At 38.3% G+C, this 20521-nt stretch overlaps 1 protein-coding gene across 3 annotated transcripts in view; it reads left to right on the top strand.

Annotated features, from left to right (window-relative positions):
- The first annotated feature begins 1448 nt into the window (after positions 1 to 1448).
- The window catches only part of hdac5 (histone deacetylase 5), a 78989-nt gene continuing 59916 nt past the window's right edge, over positions 1449 to 20521 (top strand). For 2 of the 3 annotated variants that reach the window (XM_079379798.1, XM_079379799.1), the window contains exons 1-2: positions 1449 to 1619; positions 14140 to 14360. In XM_079379798.1, coding sequence (XP_079235924.1) covers positions 14339 to 14360 — 22 coding nt within the window. In that variant the 5' untranslated portion in view covers positions 1449 to 1619; positions 14140 to 14338. The remainder of the gene's footprint in view (positions 1620 to 14139; positions 14361 to 20521) is intronic. The other variant, XM_079379800.1, reaches the window with a different exon arrangement.

The following is a 20521-nucleotide window of genomic DNA, read 5'->3' on the forward strand; positions in this document are numbered from 1 at the left end:
TTTCTTTGCACACAAAAAGTATTCCCGTAGCTTCATAAGATTACAGTTGAACCACTGATGTCACGTACTATTTTAACACTGTCCTTACTGACTTAAATGTGTCAGTTGCGTTGCTGTCTGTGCAGGGTCAGAAAGCTCTCGGATTTCATAAAAAATATCTTAATTTGTGTTCGAAGACAAACAAAGGTTTTATGGGTTCAGAAAGACATGTGGGTGAGTAATGACAGAATTTTCATTTTTGGGTGAACTATAACCACACAGCCATATCACCCTGCAGCCCAAGACCGGTTGCCCACTGAAGCTAAGCAAGGTTGAGCCTGGTCAGTACCTGGATGGAAGACCTCCGGTGAAAACTAGGTTGCTGTTGGAAGAGGTGTTAGTGAGGCCAGCAGGGGTGCTCACCCTGTGGTCTGTGTGGGTCCTAACACCCCGGTATAGTGACGGGGACACTATATTGTCAAAAAGCACCGTCTTTCGGATGAGATGTTAAACCGAGGTCCTGACTCTCTGTGGTCATTAAAAATCCCATGGCACTTCTCGTAAAGAGTAGGGGTGTAACCCCGGTGTCCTGGCCAAATTCCCTCTACTGGCCCTTGTCTATCATGACCTCCTAATAATCCTCATACACTTGATTGGCTCTTTGACTCTCTCTCCTCTCCACCTGTAGCTGGTGTGCAGTGAGCGCACAGGCGCCTTTGTAGTGTGGCTGCCGTCGCATCATCCAAGTGGATGCTGCACACTGGTGGTGGTTGAGGAGAGACCCCCCCACATGATTGTAAAGTGCTTTGGGTGTACAGCAATACAGAATAAAGCCCTATATAAATGCATCATTCATTCATAACATTTAAACTATGACTCATAAGGATCGAGCAAATGGTTTTGTAGTTTGTTCTATAATTTCTTAAAAATGAAATAAATATTTTCTTATAAGGAAATAATGAAATATGGAAGAGTTAAGAGAGCTGCCTGCTTTTTATCAGCCAGTCAGATTGTCTTCAGCTAATGTGAGTCTGCCTCATTTTAAGCATATTACTCAAAAGTTATGTGTACTATGTGACACAATGTGTAATGACCTTAAGTCTGGTATAAGTCCGTAAAAACGGCTGAAATCGCACACAGCACCTTTAAGAAAATGTTATACGTGAAATAGGCACACGCATCGTCTCTCGCCCCATCACATTCTCCCCACGCATCACACTCCTCCACAGCCTACCGAAAGGGGCGCCCTCTTCCCCACAAACCAGTTTAGTTCCTGTTCAAAAATACATATGTAAAAAATAGAAAACTCCCGGGAAACTGGGGCCGGGCCATGCTTTGTAGCGGTCTTCAGCTCGGCATCTTTGAGACCCGCGAGACCCGCTCTGTGGGTTCTCATCTGTCGTGTCGCGCGCTATTTTTAGAACCCACAGCCGTGGTGGTCACGTGACCGTCGAGAGCACGTCATTAATGTTGTTGTTGGTGGAGAAGCTGCAAATATGGAGGAAAGAGAGTTGAGGCAGGAAAATGTGTACTTTTCATGAACAGAGGAGGAAAATAGTGTTGCAAAAGTGATAAAGTGGAAGACGGGCGCTGAAATAAGACGGACCGTGACGGCGCGTCGGAACGACAACAAGTATCAGGTAAAGTAAAAAGAAACATTGACATCGTCTGATAGTGATGGTTATGTTCTGTCTGTTCCCTCCCGGGCTTGACACCCACCGACAGGCAGCGGTCTCACCCGCAGGGAAACACGTTAGGTTGATTGTGTAGTGCATTTAGACAGCTTCGCAGCAGGACAGGCTTCAACAAACATCACGAGTTTTGTCAGATTTAGTCCGAGTTCCTGGCGCTAGTGCAAAACTATCGCCATTTCTTCACCCGTGGGAATCTCCTGACGGGATGAGTTTCATATTTTCATGGCCATCAGTCTCCCAGTGTCTCATCTGAGGGTTTTGTACAGTCACTTGAAGGTTGAACTCCAGTATAGCGTAGATGTTGTTTCTGGAGCTGAGCGATTATATCATATTCATCATGATCTTCTTTTATTGCGCAACTATAAATGAAAACGAATCAGATCATCACGCGAGTGAGATTGTCATTTTGTTTTACCTCCAGGCTATAATCACTTACAGTGATCAGGAAATAAATGAGCGATGTCTGAAGTATTGTATTCAGCGATTCATCTGGATGCAGTGATATTTCCAGTGATTATCATTTGGTTATGAGATAATAACTGTATTTCACAGTCATGGCTCTCCGCTGTTCAGTGTTTTCACCTCTCTTGTCAAGTGGGTTGACTGAAGACGTCAAGTAATCTTTTCTCAGTTTTTTTCCTCCTGATTAACTCATTAAATTGAATCATGACTTCAGCAGTCCCAGGAATAGGCTGATGCATCTCATGCACTTTCATTTTTCTCTCGGCTAAAGCAGGATGTGGCTCATTTGTCAAGATTTGTGTGAATGGAAGGTGATGCTATTAGAGCATAATTATGCTGTGAGTTCAGATGGGTGTACCAAATAACACTTCATAGTAGGTTAGCATTGCCAGGTCAGGTTTGATTATGTAACAGTAATTGGGCTAGTTGAAAGGCATCAACAAATACTTTTGGTGGCACTTTATTGTGGTGCGTCTGAATTCGGAGGTTCTCAAGTAGTGACTTTTTTTTTAATGTGCATTTAGAAGATTATTGACTTAATGGGTGGTTTAGAGCAACCATTAAAGTAGCTTAAAAAGCTGTGTTTGCTCTAGGATGTGAGAGGGGTCGGCTGATAGTGGAAATGACAGTGCTCAAGGATACAAGCTCAATCTGCCTTTGTCACGTTTATTAGTGAGTTGACGCCAGGAAACTACACCCTCTTCACTGCTTATGGATCTGTGAAGGACCACCATCTGTTGTTGCCAAAAAAAAACTGTTCCTTAAAAATCTGGTTTTAGTAGTGGCGAAGCAATAGGTCTAGGGATTGGTACACTGATGGGCCTGTTTAGATTTTGAAAATTATGAAATGGTTGTATATCCTCAGGATTGATTTGTTATGCAATTATGCACCTGGATTTCATATTTGACTCTTGGACTGTGCTTCTTTATTTTGGATGTAAACCTAAGGTGTGGATATTTGAGGAATGGTTCACCTAAAAATGAAAATTTGCTGACAATTTACTCACCCTCAGGCCATCCAAGATGTAGATGAGTTTGTTTTTCATCTGAACAGATTTGGAAAAATTTAGCATCACATTAGTTGCTTCTATCTAATCCGATCCACATTAGCTTGAATCTCTACTATTCTGTCTGTTCTCCGTTTCTTCCCTCCTCACGGACTTGAATACAGTGAAAATTGCTTAAAATGTATTCATCCTCAGACCATCAAAGATTTAGATGAGCTTGTTTCTACTTCTGAACAGATTCTGAGGAATTCAGCATTACATCACTTGCTCACTAATGGATGCTCTGCAGTGAAAGGGTGCCGTCAGAATAAGAGTCCAAACAGCTGATAAAAACATCACAATAATCCACAAGTAATGCAAGCTGTGTTTGTAATAAACAAATCCATCAAGATGTTTTTAACTTTAATCTGTTGCTTTTAGGCTAAAATACAGTTCCTCTATCCATTATAACGCTTCATCCAAAACAGATATATCTGTGGATTTTGATTTGAGAGATGTGTGACAACAAGGGATTGACTTTTTCACTGGAGGAAGCGTTACTTTGGATTGTGGACTCATATTTTGGCCAGAATCAATAGAAGGATTTTTTTTTTTTACAAACATGCCAGTTTTCAGTTGACATTGATGGACTGGAGTGGTATACTTGTGAATTATTGTGATGTTTTTATCAGTTGTTTGAACTCTCATTCTGACGGCACCCATTCACTGCAGATGATCTATTGCTGAGCAAGTGATGTAATGCTGAATTTGTCAGAATCTGTTCAGAAGTAGAAAACAAAACTCATCTAAGTCTTACATTCTAATTTGCACATACTTGACCTGTACATATATAGTCGCTTATATTATATATTGTGTTTTTTTTTTTTGTTTTTTTTTGCTGCTTTGTACATTGGTTATTGGCTATTTCCTGTTATTTTGTTTCATTACCTGTGTCCTGGCCTGTTGCTGTCTTTCTGTTGCACTGTGGAGCTTCTGTCACTATAACAAATTCCTTGTATGTGTAAACATACTTGGCCAATAAAGCTCATTCTGATTCTGATTCTGATTCTACATGATCTGAGGACGAATACATTTTAAGCAAATTTTCACTGTAGTCAAGACACAGCAGTAGTCTGTGAGGAGAGAAGAAACGGAGAACAGACAGTGGTTTCTGAAGTAAAGAATGTCCTTGTATTGTCTTAAACACATCACCTTTGCTTTGATAGAAGAGATTCAAGCAAATGTGGATCGGATTAGATAGAAGCAAGAAAATTCACATTGTCCCGACCAATTAATGTGATCAGGCAGTCGATAAATATATACACTGCAGTTGCATTAAGAAGTTGCATAACTGTGATATTTTGGAAGTTTGACTCAGTTGCATTTGCTCTTATCTTACAGTATGCTTAGTTTTGTCTATTTTTGTCTGTTTGTTCTGTGGTTCGTTTTGATTGGCTCAGTCTGGTCTGACAGGCGCTTGGACTTTGATCCGGTCTTCCAGAGAAGCTGAGTTACACATTGCTTATATAGTAAATGTAAGGTAATTGTAATTTATAGTCGCATAGATACTTGTGAGTGCTTTCTGTTTTCAAAATGGGTAAATAAAAATCAACTGAGACATTTAAAGGTTAATTTTTGCTCTGGATATCAGTAGTTCTTTCAGTTGTGTGTTTGTGATAAAAACTTGTTCCACGTCTTTGGTTGTCTTGTTGCTCACCTACACGTCCACGTTCACACCCTCATCTTTACGACGTCGCTTGTCAGAATGGAATGCAGAACGCTGGTCTATTCTGCGTTCTATATGAAGGGCACGGTGAGTCCTGGTAATGAATAGTCTCTGGGTGTAGAATGACGGAGAAAAGACCCGAAGCTCTGCACCACCCACAGCCACACCAGCTCCTTCAGCCGCTTAACAATACGACTGTAACCCCTCTGGGCCAGGAGGTGAGTGTGGAATGTAGGAGTGTGGAAATCCGAAAATATTTAGATGCGTCAAAAACAGATGTTACGCTACACGGATGACCTGCACCCTCTTTCACGATCCTGGCCGCTCCGAGGCGTCCAGCAACTCCCTGTCAGGATTTCAGCAGCCTGCTGAGTGTTTAAACTTTTATGGTTAGGACTAAATTTCAAACCAGATTGAGTGTTGGGAAATCCACTCTGCCACAGTTCGTGCAGATGATTGGTGATTTTTGTAATCGCTCTGGACATTACAGGCTCAGAAACAGTTGTGTAAAATGGCAAGTAATCAATGTGTAATCTAGTGACTGAGTAATCAAGGTGTGTTTCAGATGGTGTGAGTTCCAGTTCCTGGAAGAGTTTGTGTAATGAGCTTGTGAGCATGGTATGGATCAAACTGGACAGGAAGCAGACGGCCTCATGCAGACTCTGCACTGAAGGAAAACTCATTGCATTTGTGTTGAAAAAGTACAGCCTTTGTGTCTTGCACACTTGGACATTGATTTTGTGTCGTCGACATGCAAATGTTTTGTTAATCTTTTCATTGTTCTGTTCTGCAATTCTGAAAAAAAAAATGTTAATAGAAATGTGGAATATCAATAATTCAGTAGATGAAAATAACTAACATTTATAGCAATCACTTGTTATTTTTAGTAGTAAGTAGTAAGTTCAGGGGTTCCGTGACCGTTCAATCTCATTAATAGCTCCTAACAAGATGTGTAACTATGAGGAATGATTAGGTTCAAGGGACTTTATTTAAATAAGATACATACGCGTGCCAGTGATTACTGTAGATTAGCGCGGAACGTCTTGGCAGATCACCATGTCAGGTCCTCACAGATGTGTAAAAAATAAAAATAAAATTGAACAGTGACTGTTCAACAGCAGATCTAACGTTAAATCATTTTAAGATGAAGCCCTTCAGCCATTAATCGGTGTAAAACATGATTACCCATACATTAGGAGCAACACCCTAGTTCAAATGTAGGATGTGGATATAACAATAACACTAACGTTAGGCCACGAAATAAGAATCCGTTGCCCAAGATCGCACTACAGCCGTTATTAAACAATGCTGCCCGTTGGTTAAGATAACGTTAGTAAGCTACAAAACAAATATATAGGCTACATTAACAAATTAGCATATTTATTTTTCAAGAGTACTGTAACTTGCACTACCACCAATCGATTTTAAATAGCCGACCATTATGAATGACGCCTATATCTGATAAAGTAGACCATTTGAATAATTTACAGTTTTTTCCTATATAAATAAAATAATAGCCCTCAACTTACCTTTGGGAAATGAACTGAAAAAGAGCAGCGATCAGCCTTGCCTCCAGGTTGTCAGCGGGAACTCCAGCGCATGCGCGTCTCGTGCTCATGAGCTGATTAAACCGCGCGTTGGAACAGGAAATGCTTGTAAATTGAAAACAGCTCATTTCAATCATGTGGGATTTATCCAATATTCTCTCTATTTGGAATTATTCATAATGAATAGCTAAATCCTTAACAACAGAATTAAGTAGGTTTTATTCCTGACATTTTTATATAGTTTTAACTCCAAAAATATTTATAAAAACAAGAAATTAATTTAGTTAAATATAGTTTACATAATAAATTTAATAAAATACAGAATGACCTTTAAGAGTTGTAAAATGAGCCTATTTTTTTTTTTTTTAAGTGGAGTGCTCCTTTAAGGTCTTAAGGATGTACTATTATATTTAGGCTATTCTATGGACACATTTCTTAGGGGGGGCATTTATATAAGATCCATGCAAACTAGATGGAACAACAGAACAGTCAGGGTAGCAGGTTATTTAAAAAAACACTCAAGACCTTCCTCTTAATAAGTATGGTTGTAGATTTAAATTTAGAGGATGACTGAATACAGCACCACCATTAAATTAGAATCAACTAGTGAGTTGTTTATTTTAATTGATTGGTTTCTTTAGGTGCATTGTGGTCAGGGCTTTGAGATGGATGAGTTATCAGGTGATGTCAGACCATTAGTGTTTTTGTTAACGATTCTGAATTCTTAAAGGGACGGTAATCCCAAAAAATGAAGAATCTGTCATTACTCACCCTCATGTCGATCCAAACCCGTAAAACCTTCGTTCATCTTCAGAACACAAATTACAATGTTTTTCATGAAATCCAGCGGAGACTGACCCAGAAGAGAAGAAATCATTGAATAAAGTCGTTATTTTTGTTTTCTTTGTGCACAAAATGTATTCTCGTTGCTTCATAAAATTATGGTTGATGCACTGATGTCACATTAACTAGTTTAACGATGTCCGTACTACCTTTCTGAACCTTGAACATATCAGTTGCATTGCTGTCTATGCAGGGTTAGAAAGCTCTTGGATTTCATCCAAAATCTCAATTTGTGTTCGTTCGGGTTTGGAACGACATAAGGGTGAGTAATTAATGACAGATTTTTTGTTTTTGGGTGAACCATGCCTTTAAAGCACTCGCACAGTTCAGCCTCCCCCCAGACCTCTGTGTATGCAGTCATATCTTGTGTGTATTTGTCTGTGAGTGGTCCTGTTGGTTTCGCTGACGTCTCATTTGAACTTCACAGTAATTCTTAGTAATGCTCTGGATTGTGTGGTGTTGCTCAACAGAGCTCTGTGCAAGTCTGAATATCATTCTTTGTCAAAATGTAGTGAAGTACTGAGTGTGGGGAATAGCAGTCTTTTGGCAAACTGTGTCACCCAGCTTATTTTAGACATTTCTGTTTTACACTGGTCTATATTTCAGCAGGTTATTGAAAAGAACAGACAGAATTTCCCAACAGACATCTGGCAGTTTTCTGGGTTTATATTTGTTATAGGTCTCTTATTCAAGGTTTTTGCTGGAATTTGCTGTGAGCAGGCTACAGTGTACCACGAGCATTATTGCCAATTTTGGGGGCATGAAGCCAAATTAATTTTGAGAAATCCACTCTCCTCTTCACAAGATGCACTGGTGCATTTGAGTGGTGATTTTTGTGATTGCTCTGGACATTACAGGTTCAAAAACAACTTAGCTAAGTGCCATGTAAGCGGTGAGTAATAGTGACTACATCAAAGGTGTGTTTCAGAGTTTTGCTTGAAATAGAAGTAAGTAGGCTATACCATGACCCTTAATGGCACAATAGTGGTAACTACATTATGATAATACATTGCAATGAATCACAGCGGCACTACTGGATTGAAACTACAGAAAGAGTGTTAGGGAGACGCATCATGTCTGGGGAAGCTTAGAGAAAAAGAAAATTTGCTTATTATGAATATATGTATTTATTTGATCATTTTTGTTAAGTGTTAAATTGTACATATGTCATTATGTTTACCATTACTCGAATGTTAAGCAATCATCAGTACTCTAATGGTTGGAAAAGAAAGAGATTAAGGCAGCTTCATTAAATTCAAAATACAGCTAAAACACCTGTTAAAAACATATTAATATTAACATCGGACATTGGGCCATAGTTTTTAGCGTGTACTTCCCCATTAAGAATTGCACTTTTTTTGTATTACAAGTTTTCGTTAACTATGCAAAGCAGGCATTATTTAATAATAAAAATAAATAAATAAATTGCAAACATTTCCAGAAGAAAAATCTGAACATTAAGTAAAACCATGTTCAAAATTATTCTTTCACTTTGTTGACTTATTATTATTATTATTATTATTATTATTATTATTATTATCAAACTGAAAGGTTTCTCCAGAAGGAATTTTTGATATCTCAATCATTTTGGTTTATCACTTTATAAAATTAAAATAAAAAATGTTCACCATGTTTTCAAGACATATGAACAAATATCTCTGTAAAAACTTTAAATAGAACCTAATATATAGAAAAGTGCAATTGAAGTGAAGATTTCTGGCTGCCTGCAAGGAGGAAACAATTTTTTCTGCAATTTAAATAAGTATGTAAAAGTCTATTTTGCAGTCTAGTTTTCTTTTTCCCAAAATATCAAATTTGTCCAGTGCATGAAAAAACTGTTTTACATGTTGTGTCTTGCCTTAATAGAAAGTTAATATTCATATTTTCCAGATAATATTTACACATTTATGTATGTACAATATTATGGGCCTTAATGCATGCAAATAGCTATGTTTTGTCATGCAAAGACAATTAGTCTTTGCGGATGAGCCACACAGGATCCTGGAGCACAGCGGGCAGAGACTCAAGAGGTCTGATGGAGGACACCAGCACTCTCTTGGGCGGCTGCCATACCTGACATGCTGCATGCTAATGACCAATTTCGGCTTTCGGTTTGACCGCTCTGCAGTGGCAAGGACTCTGTAATCTTAGCTGACTACGTGCACCTGCTTCTAAAGGTGTAAATATTACAGCTCTTATATGTTGTAACATGTTCACTCCGTGACGACACAACGCTGATTATATCTGTATTTGTTTAAATGAGTGTTTACTCTGGCTCTCAGCTTTGAATCTGAAGGGCCTCCTTTAACATCAAGTCAAACAAACCTCTTGATCTTATCTCGGGGGAATGACGCAAGGGCTTTCGTCTCCTAGGCGAGCTCTTCCTGGGTCACTAGATTCTCGTGGAACGGCTCACCTGTCGCCCTGCAATCGAATGCCCCGTTTATTCCCCGCCGCGTCTGTGCGTCCGTCCCAGGGGGTGGGAGAGCATGCTAAATCTGTTGTATTATTTTAATTTTCACACGTCACTTGGATAATGCATCCGCAGCGCTCCAGACTGCAGTTAGAAGTGGTTAAAGGTTTTAAATACTACAATTATTTCTGTGACCGCTCTCTGCCGCAGCTTATAATGGTTTTTGTGTGACTTAGAAAATGGACCATAGTCGGGGTAGACGTTTATTAAGAAACCGCAGGAAAATGAGGCTGTAATGGTCAATTTAGTAGGTTGTGTGATTTTTTTAAAGGGATAGTTCACCCAAAAATGAAAATCCTATCCTTAATTACTCCCCCTCATGCCATTCCAAACCTGTAAGACCTTCGTTCGTCTTAAGAATACAAATTAAGATTTTTTTGATGAAATCCAAGAGCTCTCTGACCCTCCATAGACAGCAACACAACTGCAATGTTCAAGGCCCAGAAAGGTAGTAAGGACTAAGGACATCGTTAAAATAGTCCATGAGACATCAGTGGTTCAACCATAATTTTATAAATCTATGAAGAACACTTTTTGTGTGCAAAGAAAACAAAATGACTTTATTCAACAATTTCTTCTTTTCCGTGTCAGACTTTGATTCTCGTTCAGGAGAGTATTACGACGCACGTGTGGTCACATAGTGATCTATATTTTATTTTATAATTTTATGTTACTTTTATTTTACCTCAGTGAACCAGTTTCTGAAATGATTAACACTTGTTAGTTGGTTCTTTTAATGAATAGCCTAGTTCAAAAACACGTTACTGGTTTGAACAAGTCTGAAACATTTACTGAGAGAAAATTCAGAGAGAATTTTATTTTACTTGTATTTAACTTCAATAAGCGATTTTTAAAAAAATCGAAAACAGTGTAGCCTGAATCCTGAAATGATTGTGAGTCGGTTCTTTTAATGATAGCTCTAAAAGACGAGTTATTGGACAATTCAGAGAGGATTTTTTTCATATGTGAGCGAAATCAACTTTATAACTGAAATATAAATAAATAAACCTGAATTGAATCAAGAAATCTGTATCAGTGCCATTTTTGTGTCACCATTTTGAGACACAGATGGAGAGAATTAGTGGACCTGGATGGTCTGGAAACCTTCATTCAGAGAGGGTTTAACATCAATCATGGACGCTAGCGAGCGCTAATCAACACATCTCCACCCCCACGGTATTCACACCCTCGTTGAGTGACTGGTGCCGTCTCATATTCTCCGCCTCAAAGAAAGAGAGCTAAGCACCTCGGGAAGGATGATTCTCTCAAGCGGGCACATTGACGAGCGAGCCAGTGTTTAAACTCTCCTCAAATGTCCCATCCTTTTTAAGAGTATTAAACGCTGATCAGCGCTTTGGCACCAAGCCTGACTGCTTGCACGAGAGAGAGAGGAGTGACAAAGATTTGGACCGGAGGAGCTTTCGGCTCTTCCATTAAATGACTGCCAGAGCTTTAGAGACCAGCTTCAGCCTCCTCTTTAGTCAATACAGGGCTTTCCAGGAATTGTACCAGCATGTTAGCGCCCCACAAGGCCCTGAGACATGTCAGAGCTGGCTGTGGCCAAAGACTCTTGTCTCAAGCCTTTCAGAATGACGTGAGAAATTATCCGTTATCCGACAGCAGCACTAGTTTATTTCTGTACCATACCAGAACCGTTTGACATAAAGACCGCGAGTCGCGAGCCGAACTGCACCCGCATTAATCTACAACATCAGCAGTCAAACCAACATTAGGCATTCTAAGTATTCTGATAATTAACAGAAAAAAAGATGAGAACGCGCATCCTTTCTGTAAACAATACAAAACTTTGGCCTAGCATCTTGTGATCACTCTGCCAGGCTTTCGAACAAATATGCATAGGCTAAATCACATCATGCACACGCTAATATTTCTTCATAAATAAAGAAAAGAACATATTCAAATATGAGCCTTTACTGTTAAATATGATTGCCGTTATTATTGAATTTCATTAGACCCAGTTATTATTTTTATGCAGCTGTTCACGGAAAAGTGAACAATACACAACAGTTACAATATCATGAGTATGGTTAAATAAGAAAAAATTAAGCTACATTTATTTTCATATTAAATAATTCAACACACCATTAGATATGACATTAAGCGCAACTTGTGTAGATTTATTTAGTAAAAAGGGCTGACTGCTGTGTATATTTGTATACTTTTACCATCTAGACAATCTTAGCATGCGTTAATTTTGTGTCGCTAAATATTTGCCTTACTAATTATGCCCTTGTCTTTCTTTGACCTGCGTTCTGGAAGTGAGCTGTTGATTCTGCTAAACTTTTTAATTAAAACTGAAACTAAACTATATAAAAATGTGTTCACAAAATTAAAACTAACAAAAATATGACTGAAACTAATAAAAACTAAACTGAATTTTATGGCAAATTCGAAAACGATATTAAAATAAAACCAATTTAAAAATTCAAAACTATAATAACCTTGCTTAATTATTTTGTGGTTGGTAGTTAAGGTTGCTGGCTTTTTTTTTTTGAGTCCTAAGTATTAATTTCCCTTATTAAATAGTGAAAATATACAAATATAGTATACATGTAACATAATATATGCATATTTGCAGTTTGATGATATTTGATGTTTAATTGTGCACGTTCATGTTCCCTACCGTTTTTAACGCTGTCCTCATCTAACACTTAAATGCACTAATTTACAATAGATGCACTCATTTAGCACTATTCAATGTCATCTTTAGCAAATCTCAAAATGAATATCCATTTTTCATACCATCCAGTACATTTTAATGTTGTGATGCCAAGTTGATTTTAGTTTTCAGGAATTTAAGTTAGACAAAATTTTAATATCTTTGAATATTTATTATACAATTTACTGTTTGCATTTTACATTGGTGGTATTTAGTAGAAAGTCATACTAAAGTCATAATATTAGACCCAGATATTGATTAACAAAATAATAAATTACTTGGATTGAAGCTATTTTTGCTGTTTATTTTAATCCAATTTACAATATTAATTTCCAAATTTATTTGTTAAAAAATCTTAGTATTTATTTGGGATGAATTCAGTATTGGCCAATGTATATGTCTCTATTCAAAATGACAACTGTTCTTTTTATTTTTTGTGGTTCTATACTTTATAAATAATTCATCATTTAAATGTTATTTAATTATGAAAGAAGCAGCTTTGATATTTTAACACTTTTTATTTGCATTGTGTCTATTTCTTTATAGAATGAAGTTGCCTTTCAAGATTTGACTCAAAAATGAATGCAGGTTGTGAATGCACAACTTAGGAACAGTCCTGTGGGCCTTCATTATATTGAGCCACATTCTTGAGACTTATAAATTGGGCATTTGCGGTTTGAGATTAACAGTCAAAACAAGAAATCCAGCTACCATAAAATTCAAATGACGTAATAAGTGCGTCAAAGCAAAACAGCAAGACTATTTCTGACATTTATCAGTTACTCATTACAGTTTATTGGCTCTCAGCTGATAACACATTGTGTTCATAAAGATAATGATTCATTTTAGTAGGAACTTCATACTCACCTAGAATACTGTTGACCACTTAATAATTAAAGAATGATTAAAACGTGATTGATTGCATTAACTATTCCATACCAAAGGAAGTGCTGTGGTTATACTGGGTCTTTAGACAACTTACACTGCAGGAGGACAGCCAGAATGCATTTGCATGATTTAACCAGCAGGTGAGGCTACTGTCTCAGTGCATCCAAGGCAAGGCAACTCAAAGCTTGCCATGGTCTCCTCAGTGCAGAGCTGCCAGATTTACCCATAATGTAATGCAGCTTCATTAAAAATATTAAAAGCACTAAAGCAGTTACATAAAAATATGTTTGAGAATGTTAAAATCCCCACACCCGAATGCTTTTCGGCGCATAACATTATCTACTTGACTACTTAACAGACCTAAGGCTCAGGAAGTATGGGCCAGTGTTTTTAATAATCGCTAAAACTAGACGGTCCAGAGCCTCTCTCTTCTTTGCTTGGGGCAGGGCTCATGGTAGAATGATAAGGCAGCGGGGTAATGTGCTACCCTGCTGCGTATCCAGTCGCTGCTAGGCAGCGTGGGTATTGTAGTGCGTCTCCACTGACTTAGAGGCAGGGTGAGTCATCCATTAACATCCTCTGGATCTGTTTTGGAAGCGGCAAACATACAACCCTGTTACGAGCGCAACATTCTGACACAGGCATTAATGACTCTTACAAGCCCCGTTAATAGCCAGCTAGAGGACTTTATACTCTCTTTGAAAAACAACTGAGCTGTTTTGCTTTAGTTTATATTATTATTTAAATGGTTTTTGCTTTACAGACCAATCACAGCCTCATTCTACTGGAAGTTTGAGCATGTGTCTTGCCTGGCAAAACTTCTCAGCTACGTTAACGTCAGTGTGTTTGTGTCTGTTGCAGTGAGGGTGTTCAGCTGGGCATCACAGTCCTCCTCGTGAGGTCTATGGTCATGGCTGACGCCGAGGACCCCCTTTAGAGCTCGGCGTCTTTGCCTCTGAAACCAGACGAACCTGAGGTTGCACACTGAGGTTTTTCCATAAAGCATCTTTTCCTGCCACTTGGAGAATTTCAGAGGCAGAGAAAACACGTGGCGTCATCCATGAATTCACCAAACACACCCGGTAAGAGATTTTCCTCGTTCATGTCGCACTTTGCAACACTGGTGTTTGATAATGGATTTTGTTGCATTTGATAATACTTCCAGATGCTAAAGGGTGGAATACACACATGACTTTTGGTCAGATTTGCAGTGTGCAGGAGGCAGCGCTAGTTGCTGAAAGACCAAACCAGTTTGCAGATTTTGGGCAGTAGGAGTTGACTGATTTCACAGAATGAAGGGTGCAGACTTTTTTTTTTTTTTTAGTTTCAGTCCAGTTTGAGGATATCAAACACGTTTGATATTTGGAGGCAGTTGAAAAAAAACATTGTTTTTCACGTGTCTTCTAGAAATGCGGCGCATCTTTGTTTGTGAGATTGTGGTGTTTGAAAGTCTGGTAGTGTGTGTGATCCTCGTTTGTCGTTTTCTCTGTAACCATTTACAAAGTCAGCAAGCGTATGATGCCTAGTGTTTTAAATGTGTTCAGTTTCAGTGTTTTACATTTGTTTAGTTTGTGTGGTGTGTTCCAGTCTTAATTTCATTCTGCAAAATTCTACAGCTGTAACTCCAGAATCAGCTCAAAAGTCTTCAGATCCCATCTGGGCCTACAAACAAGAGCTGCAGTATGTGAACGTTTGAGTTTGGTAGCGCTCTGCACATAAAGTGTTGTTGTTTCCCCTGGTTTGACTTGGACAGATTAGTATAAAGTATAGTATATCTGCACAATTTGGTTCAGCAACTTTTGTGCTTTTTCCTTACCTGACCTGCGAGGATATTTAATTTTATTTTTATTGATTGTTTGATTTGGATAGCTCGGTATATATTTTAGCCTTTATTTTTCTAATATTAGGTGGCTTTCCAGCCACATATTTTTGCATTTTGGCATAAAACCCTCACTTCAAGTGGATTATTATTATTGTTATTATTTATTGATTGGTTGGATTTGGTAAAAAAAAGCAAAGCCCATAAACTGTAATGAAAACAAATTTAGATGATTGACTATGGATACTATTTTCTCCCAGTAGCTGTATTGTTTTGATTGTGCATATTAAACCACAAGTAATTAATTTCATGAATTAAACAAGCCACATCGCCTTATACAGTGGCTAAAATGTCCATTTCTGTTTTCATTTTATGCCAATTTACCTGGAATGAATGGTTTTGCACTTTTGAACAAGTCCTCACCAAATCTGTAATTGGTGACATGGCATCATTTGAATGTATTAGCGTTGTGTTCGGAAAACAAATGATTTGATGAGCGTGCTTTTATTTAAAGGCGTTTGTTTGTTGTAGTAGTAGTAGTAGTGCAGCGTGACTCACAGCTGTAGCAATTACAGATCACGTTTGGAAGAAGATTTTTGGTCTGTCAGCGGGCGAGTAAACCGTTGTTATGATTGTGTGCATAATTGCATATAATCGTCTCGTCCCAGGTGAAGCTTAGCCAGGATTTCTTGACGCAGGCAAACAAAACCTGTGGATTTTGTCCATCTTTCTTGCATCTGTTGGCGTACTTTGCAGATTTCTTCTCATCCTCGCCCCTTTCTTTTCCCATCAGCCCCCTCTTAATGCTCCTTTAATTCATACTTTCGGCCCTGTGCCCGCCCCCGCTCTCTCCTCCCCAGCGCTCCTCGCTTGCCTCTCTCTGACTCTCTGCCGTTTATAATTAGAACCGGTAACAACCTCTATTAACCCTCTGTCCCCCTCATGACGTCTTTGAATGTCAGTGGATGCCGTGGCAACCTTCTACGCTGCGCCCCACTCCACATCAACACTGCCCGAGGGCTCTTCACAGATTGGCCCGTTTGCTCGTCGTGATGCAAACTCATTGGTTCTTTTACGTATTCTTTCTGTGTGTGTGTGTGTGTGATTGACATTTTATTGAGCGTACGACTCCAGTGAAACCAGCTCAGGAAGGTGCTCTTAATAACAGCAGATGGAGTGTTGTGATTCTTGCAACATATAATCATTGCTGTTTAATAGTGTTCATCGTCTGTTTGATTACATCATTAACTGATTTTTACCGTATATTTCTGCCATATGTACATCAAATTGACATAGTCACCTCTGATAAGCTACTAGTAGTATATTGTAGAATTTTTTATGTTTTATTGGGGGGCAGTCATGGCCTATTGGATAGAGAGTTGGACTTGTAACCTGAAGGTTGTGGGTTCGAGTCTCGGGTCTGGCAGGGATTGTAGGTGGGGGAGTGAATAACCAACACTCTCTCCACCCTCAATACCACGACTGAGGTGAGAGCCTTGAGCAAGGCACCGAACCCCCAACTGCTCCCCGGGTGCTGCAGCAATGGCTGCCCACTTCTCCGGGTGTATGTTCACTACTGTGTGTGTACACTTGGATGGGTTAAATGCAGAGCACAAATTCCGAGTATGGGTCACCATACTTGGCCACACACCACTTCCCTTTTCCTTTTTTTATGTAGAGCTGCTTTGCAACAATTCGTATCGTGAAAAGCGCTATACCTAATAAACTTGAATTTAATTGAATTCTGTGGGTAACATTGATTGTCAGTAGGCGCGTTTCCATTGCCCTTCAAACTGCGCAAATTGAAATTGCAAATTGAAAATACGCCTAATGGAAACGTGTCAATTTCGCAAAAACGCCCATATATCGCAAAAAAGTTTTTACGCTCGCATGAGGTGGTTTTTCAGGCAATGTGAAAAAGTTATTCGCAAAACTGCAATTGAAACTTTTTTTTTCGCAATTACAGGTCACATGGTGTACGTAAAATGTCATACGATCAGTCTTCAATGTACTATAACTTCCAAGAAACACTTAATACGTGGCCGATCTCAAGTATAAGGGGCTTTGATAATTTCATGCTTAGATAACTTACACTGCACACATCTGTGGCGCAGTGTGGCTCTGATACGGCCACGGGAGTTGATCTCAGCTACTCTAGTCTATGCTTGTGTTTATATGAGGCACGTCGCGCACGTGTCTGAAGCAGCTCTCCGCACTGCTTTTGTAAAGATACATGCACACGCCTCCTTCAATTAAATATAGCCAAAATCATAACATTCAGGAGGTTTACATCTTGTCTTTTAGTAATTCTATTGGATTTGAAAACCACTATGAACAGTGGTGGTATAATGAGGCAAAATTAAGAGTTTGGATTTTGGCGTTCGAACAGAAAGCGTGGATTTGATTTATTTTTAGTTTTAATAAAAATAGTTGTGAAAACTTTTTGTTTATACATTTTAGGTTTTTTTTGTACATTGCTGACTGTGTTGTGTCTAGGGATGCACAACATATCATTACCATATTAGTTATTGGCTAATATTAGTTTAATACAAACTTACCACTATTAAATTTACTTTTAGCAAACGTCTAAAGGAATGTCTATCCTTTGTACATTATAATATTGTAATGTCTAACTTCAAACTATTTATTTTAGATATTAGTGTTTAATTGTAACTTTTTTTTTTTTTTTACAAAATGGCATAGTAATTTTACTAGCATGAAAATAATTATATTTACCAAAATCAGTGCGTCCCTACTTAAACCATTTTATTTTTGCTGGTATTTTATAAAAACGTCACGTAGTGCCTAACTACACCCCTTAAATTGCTATCAAATCTCTGTAATGTTCCACCTCTTTTGGCATATTGCTGTGTTATAGAGCTGTCTGTCATAGTTTAGCCAAGTGCTCCAAGCTGAAATAATCAGATATCATCATGTTAATTATCTCAGGATGATTTTGATGTTGTGCAGTATCAAAGGACCTTGCTGAGCTTGTCTGTGATGATGTCCAGTGAGCCCGGAGCTCCATGTGATCCAGCATATACAGGCCCATCAAGGAAAAACGAGTGTCAGTCCATTCAACCATGCAGCGAGGCCTTTTGTTCTCTTGGGGACATGTCGTACACTTCTGTTCCTCCAATAAAAGGTAATTTCATCTGCAGAAGCCCTTCACTGTAATGGGCTCCATGCTTTGCACCAGGCAAGTTCAGGGACACACGTGCCAACCGTTGTGCACTCTCGCTCTATTGTGGTCATTTTTTTGGGGGTTTATGTGTTTTTAAGATGTTTCCTTTCACATTCTTTTTGAACTTTACTGTGTGTCCATGTCTTGCTGAAGTAAATCAGTAGCTTGTGATCTTGCATGAAGTTATCACTGCAACACAAAAGGATGTGCAAGAACATTCAGAGATACTGTAGAGTAACAAGAGAACATTTCTTTGTTTTTATCCCCCTTGAAGTTTTAATAAATATTTTCTTAAGTTTGGGTTAGCTCAGGGCTGGGCGATATATATCATATGCGATTGTCATGCGCATCTCGTCAGTAAAGCCGGTTCCTTGATTAGCGGTAAATCTCTATCACCTGTTTTCAAATGGAGTGGCATTATCTACACCGAGCCGTAGATCACTGACAAACTACGTAATATCGAGTTCATTATCGCAGATGAATTGCCTTCGATAATGAATGTGATATTGCGTAGCTTGTCAGTGATCTACAGCTCTGTGTAGTTAATGCCGCTCTTGATGTCAACTTCCTCATTTTAGTTTTAATGAGTAGGGCGGCACGATTTTGGCCAAAAAAATCATATTGTGATTGCGATTATTTTTTTTCTGCTCTAGGTGTCACAGTTATTAATGTATTATTATTATTATTGAATTAAATCACAGTTTTTGATTGCACAAATTAATATTTTTATTATAGTAATTATATGATAATTGTATATATTTTTTAAAATAATACATTATTTTCTAATAATAAATATTATTATATTGATTTCATTACATGTAATACATTTATTAATAAAATCTCAGATTTTGGTTTAAAGGAATACTTCACTTTTTTTGGAAATAGGCTCATTTTGCAACTCCCCTAGAGTTGTACAGTTGACTTTTACCGTTTTTGAATCCATTCAGCCGATCTCTGGGTCTGGCGGTAGAACTTTTAGCTTAGCTTAGCATAGATCATTGAATCGGATTAGACCATTAGCACTTGGTCATCAAAAATGACCAAAGGGTTTTGCTATACTTCTATACTATACTCTCATTCCGGCGTAATAATCAAGGAACTTTGCTGCCGTACCGTGGGTGCAGCAGGAACAATGATATTATGCAGCGCCTGAAAGTAGTCCCCAGCTAGATATGACATAGCTGGGGACTACTTTCAGGTGCTGCGTAATATCATTGCGCCTGCTGCACCCACGGTACGGCAGCAAAGTTCCTTGATTATTACGCCGGAATGAGAGTATAGTTCCTAGCCATATATGCCTAGAAAATCACTTTTCATTTTCCGTCACTCTTAGTACACGATGTAACTACAGAAGAGTCCATCTTTAAATAGGAAAATTATTGAAACTCTTTGGTCATTTTTGAGCGAGATGCTAATGGTCTAATCCGATTCAAAATTAAATTGTAAAATGAGTGGAGTGTTCCTTTAATGATCGCACTTGCCCAAATAGCAGTTTTTATATTATTTTGATAGTTGTGTAGACCTAATAATGAGAGTTTTCTTATTACATTAACATGCGTACATTGCTGTCATGTCTGTAAAAATGTGCATCATGTGGAAACCCTTGCTGTAGTTCTGTGTAAAATTTGTAATTAATTTGTAATTAAACATCCTAAATTTGTGCATTCGCAAATGAGTCCAAATGTATGGCTAAAAACCAATGTTGTTTATTTTAGTCAATTGATTCTTACAGTGTCAGATTGTTTTTTAATGTTTAAGTGTGCAATATGAACTTTTTTGAGTTTGAGTTTAAAGGTGCTGTTTGCAATTTTTTGACCATACTAAGTCATAAATTCCATAATGTGCTTGCAGATATTTAGGAAACATGCTAATCTCACATACGTTTTGTGTGTGTGTTTGCCAAAATGGCTGTTTTTGTTTTGTCTGTGTAATTTCTCCCACTACCAATTTACCCAGTAGTATTTTGACACTTCGGGTTGTTATTTGGTGGAAAACACAGCGTATCACAGCCATGGAAGCCAGCAAACGAACTGTGTCAGAGTTTGCAGACTCTACTCAAACTAAAAAGCCTCTACATCCATCTAAAAAGCTCTGTGACCAGAGGCTTATTAAAATATGGATAAATCAACTCATCAGCTCACAGTGTATAAGGCTTGTCATCTTCCATTGTCAGTTGTGCTTGTTTCTGTTGCATGTCCTCAATCTGGCAACCCGTGTGTGTATCGAGTGCGAGGATGAGG

The sequence above is a fragment of the Barbus barbus genome, assembly GCF_936440315.1.
Source record: "Barbus barbus genome assembly, chromosome: 3".
Classification (NCBI taxonomy): Eukaryota; Metazoa; Chordata; class Actinopteri; order Cypriniformes; family Cyprinidae; genus Barbus; species Barbus barbus.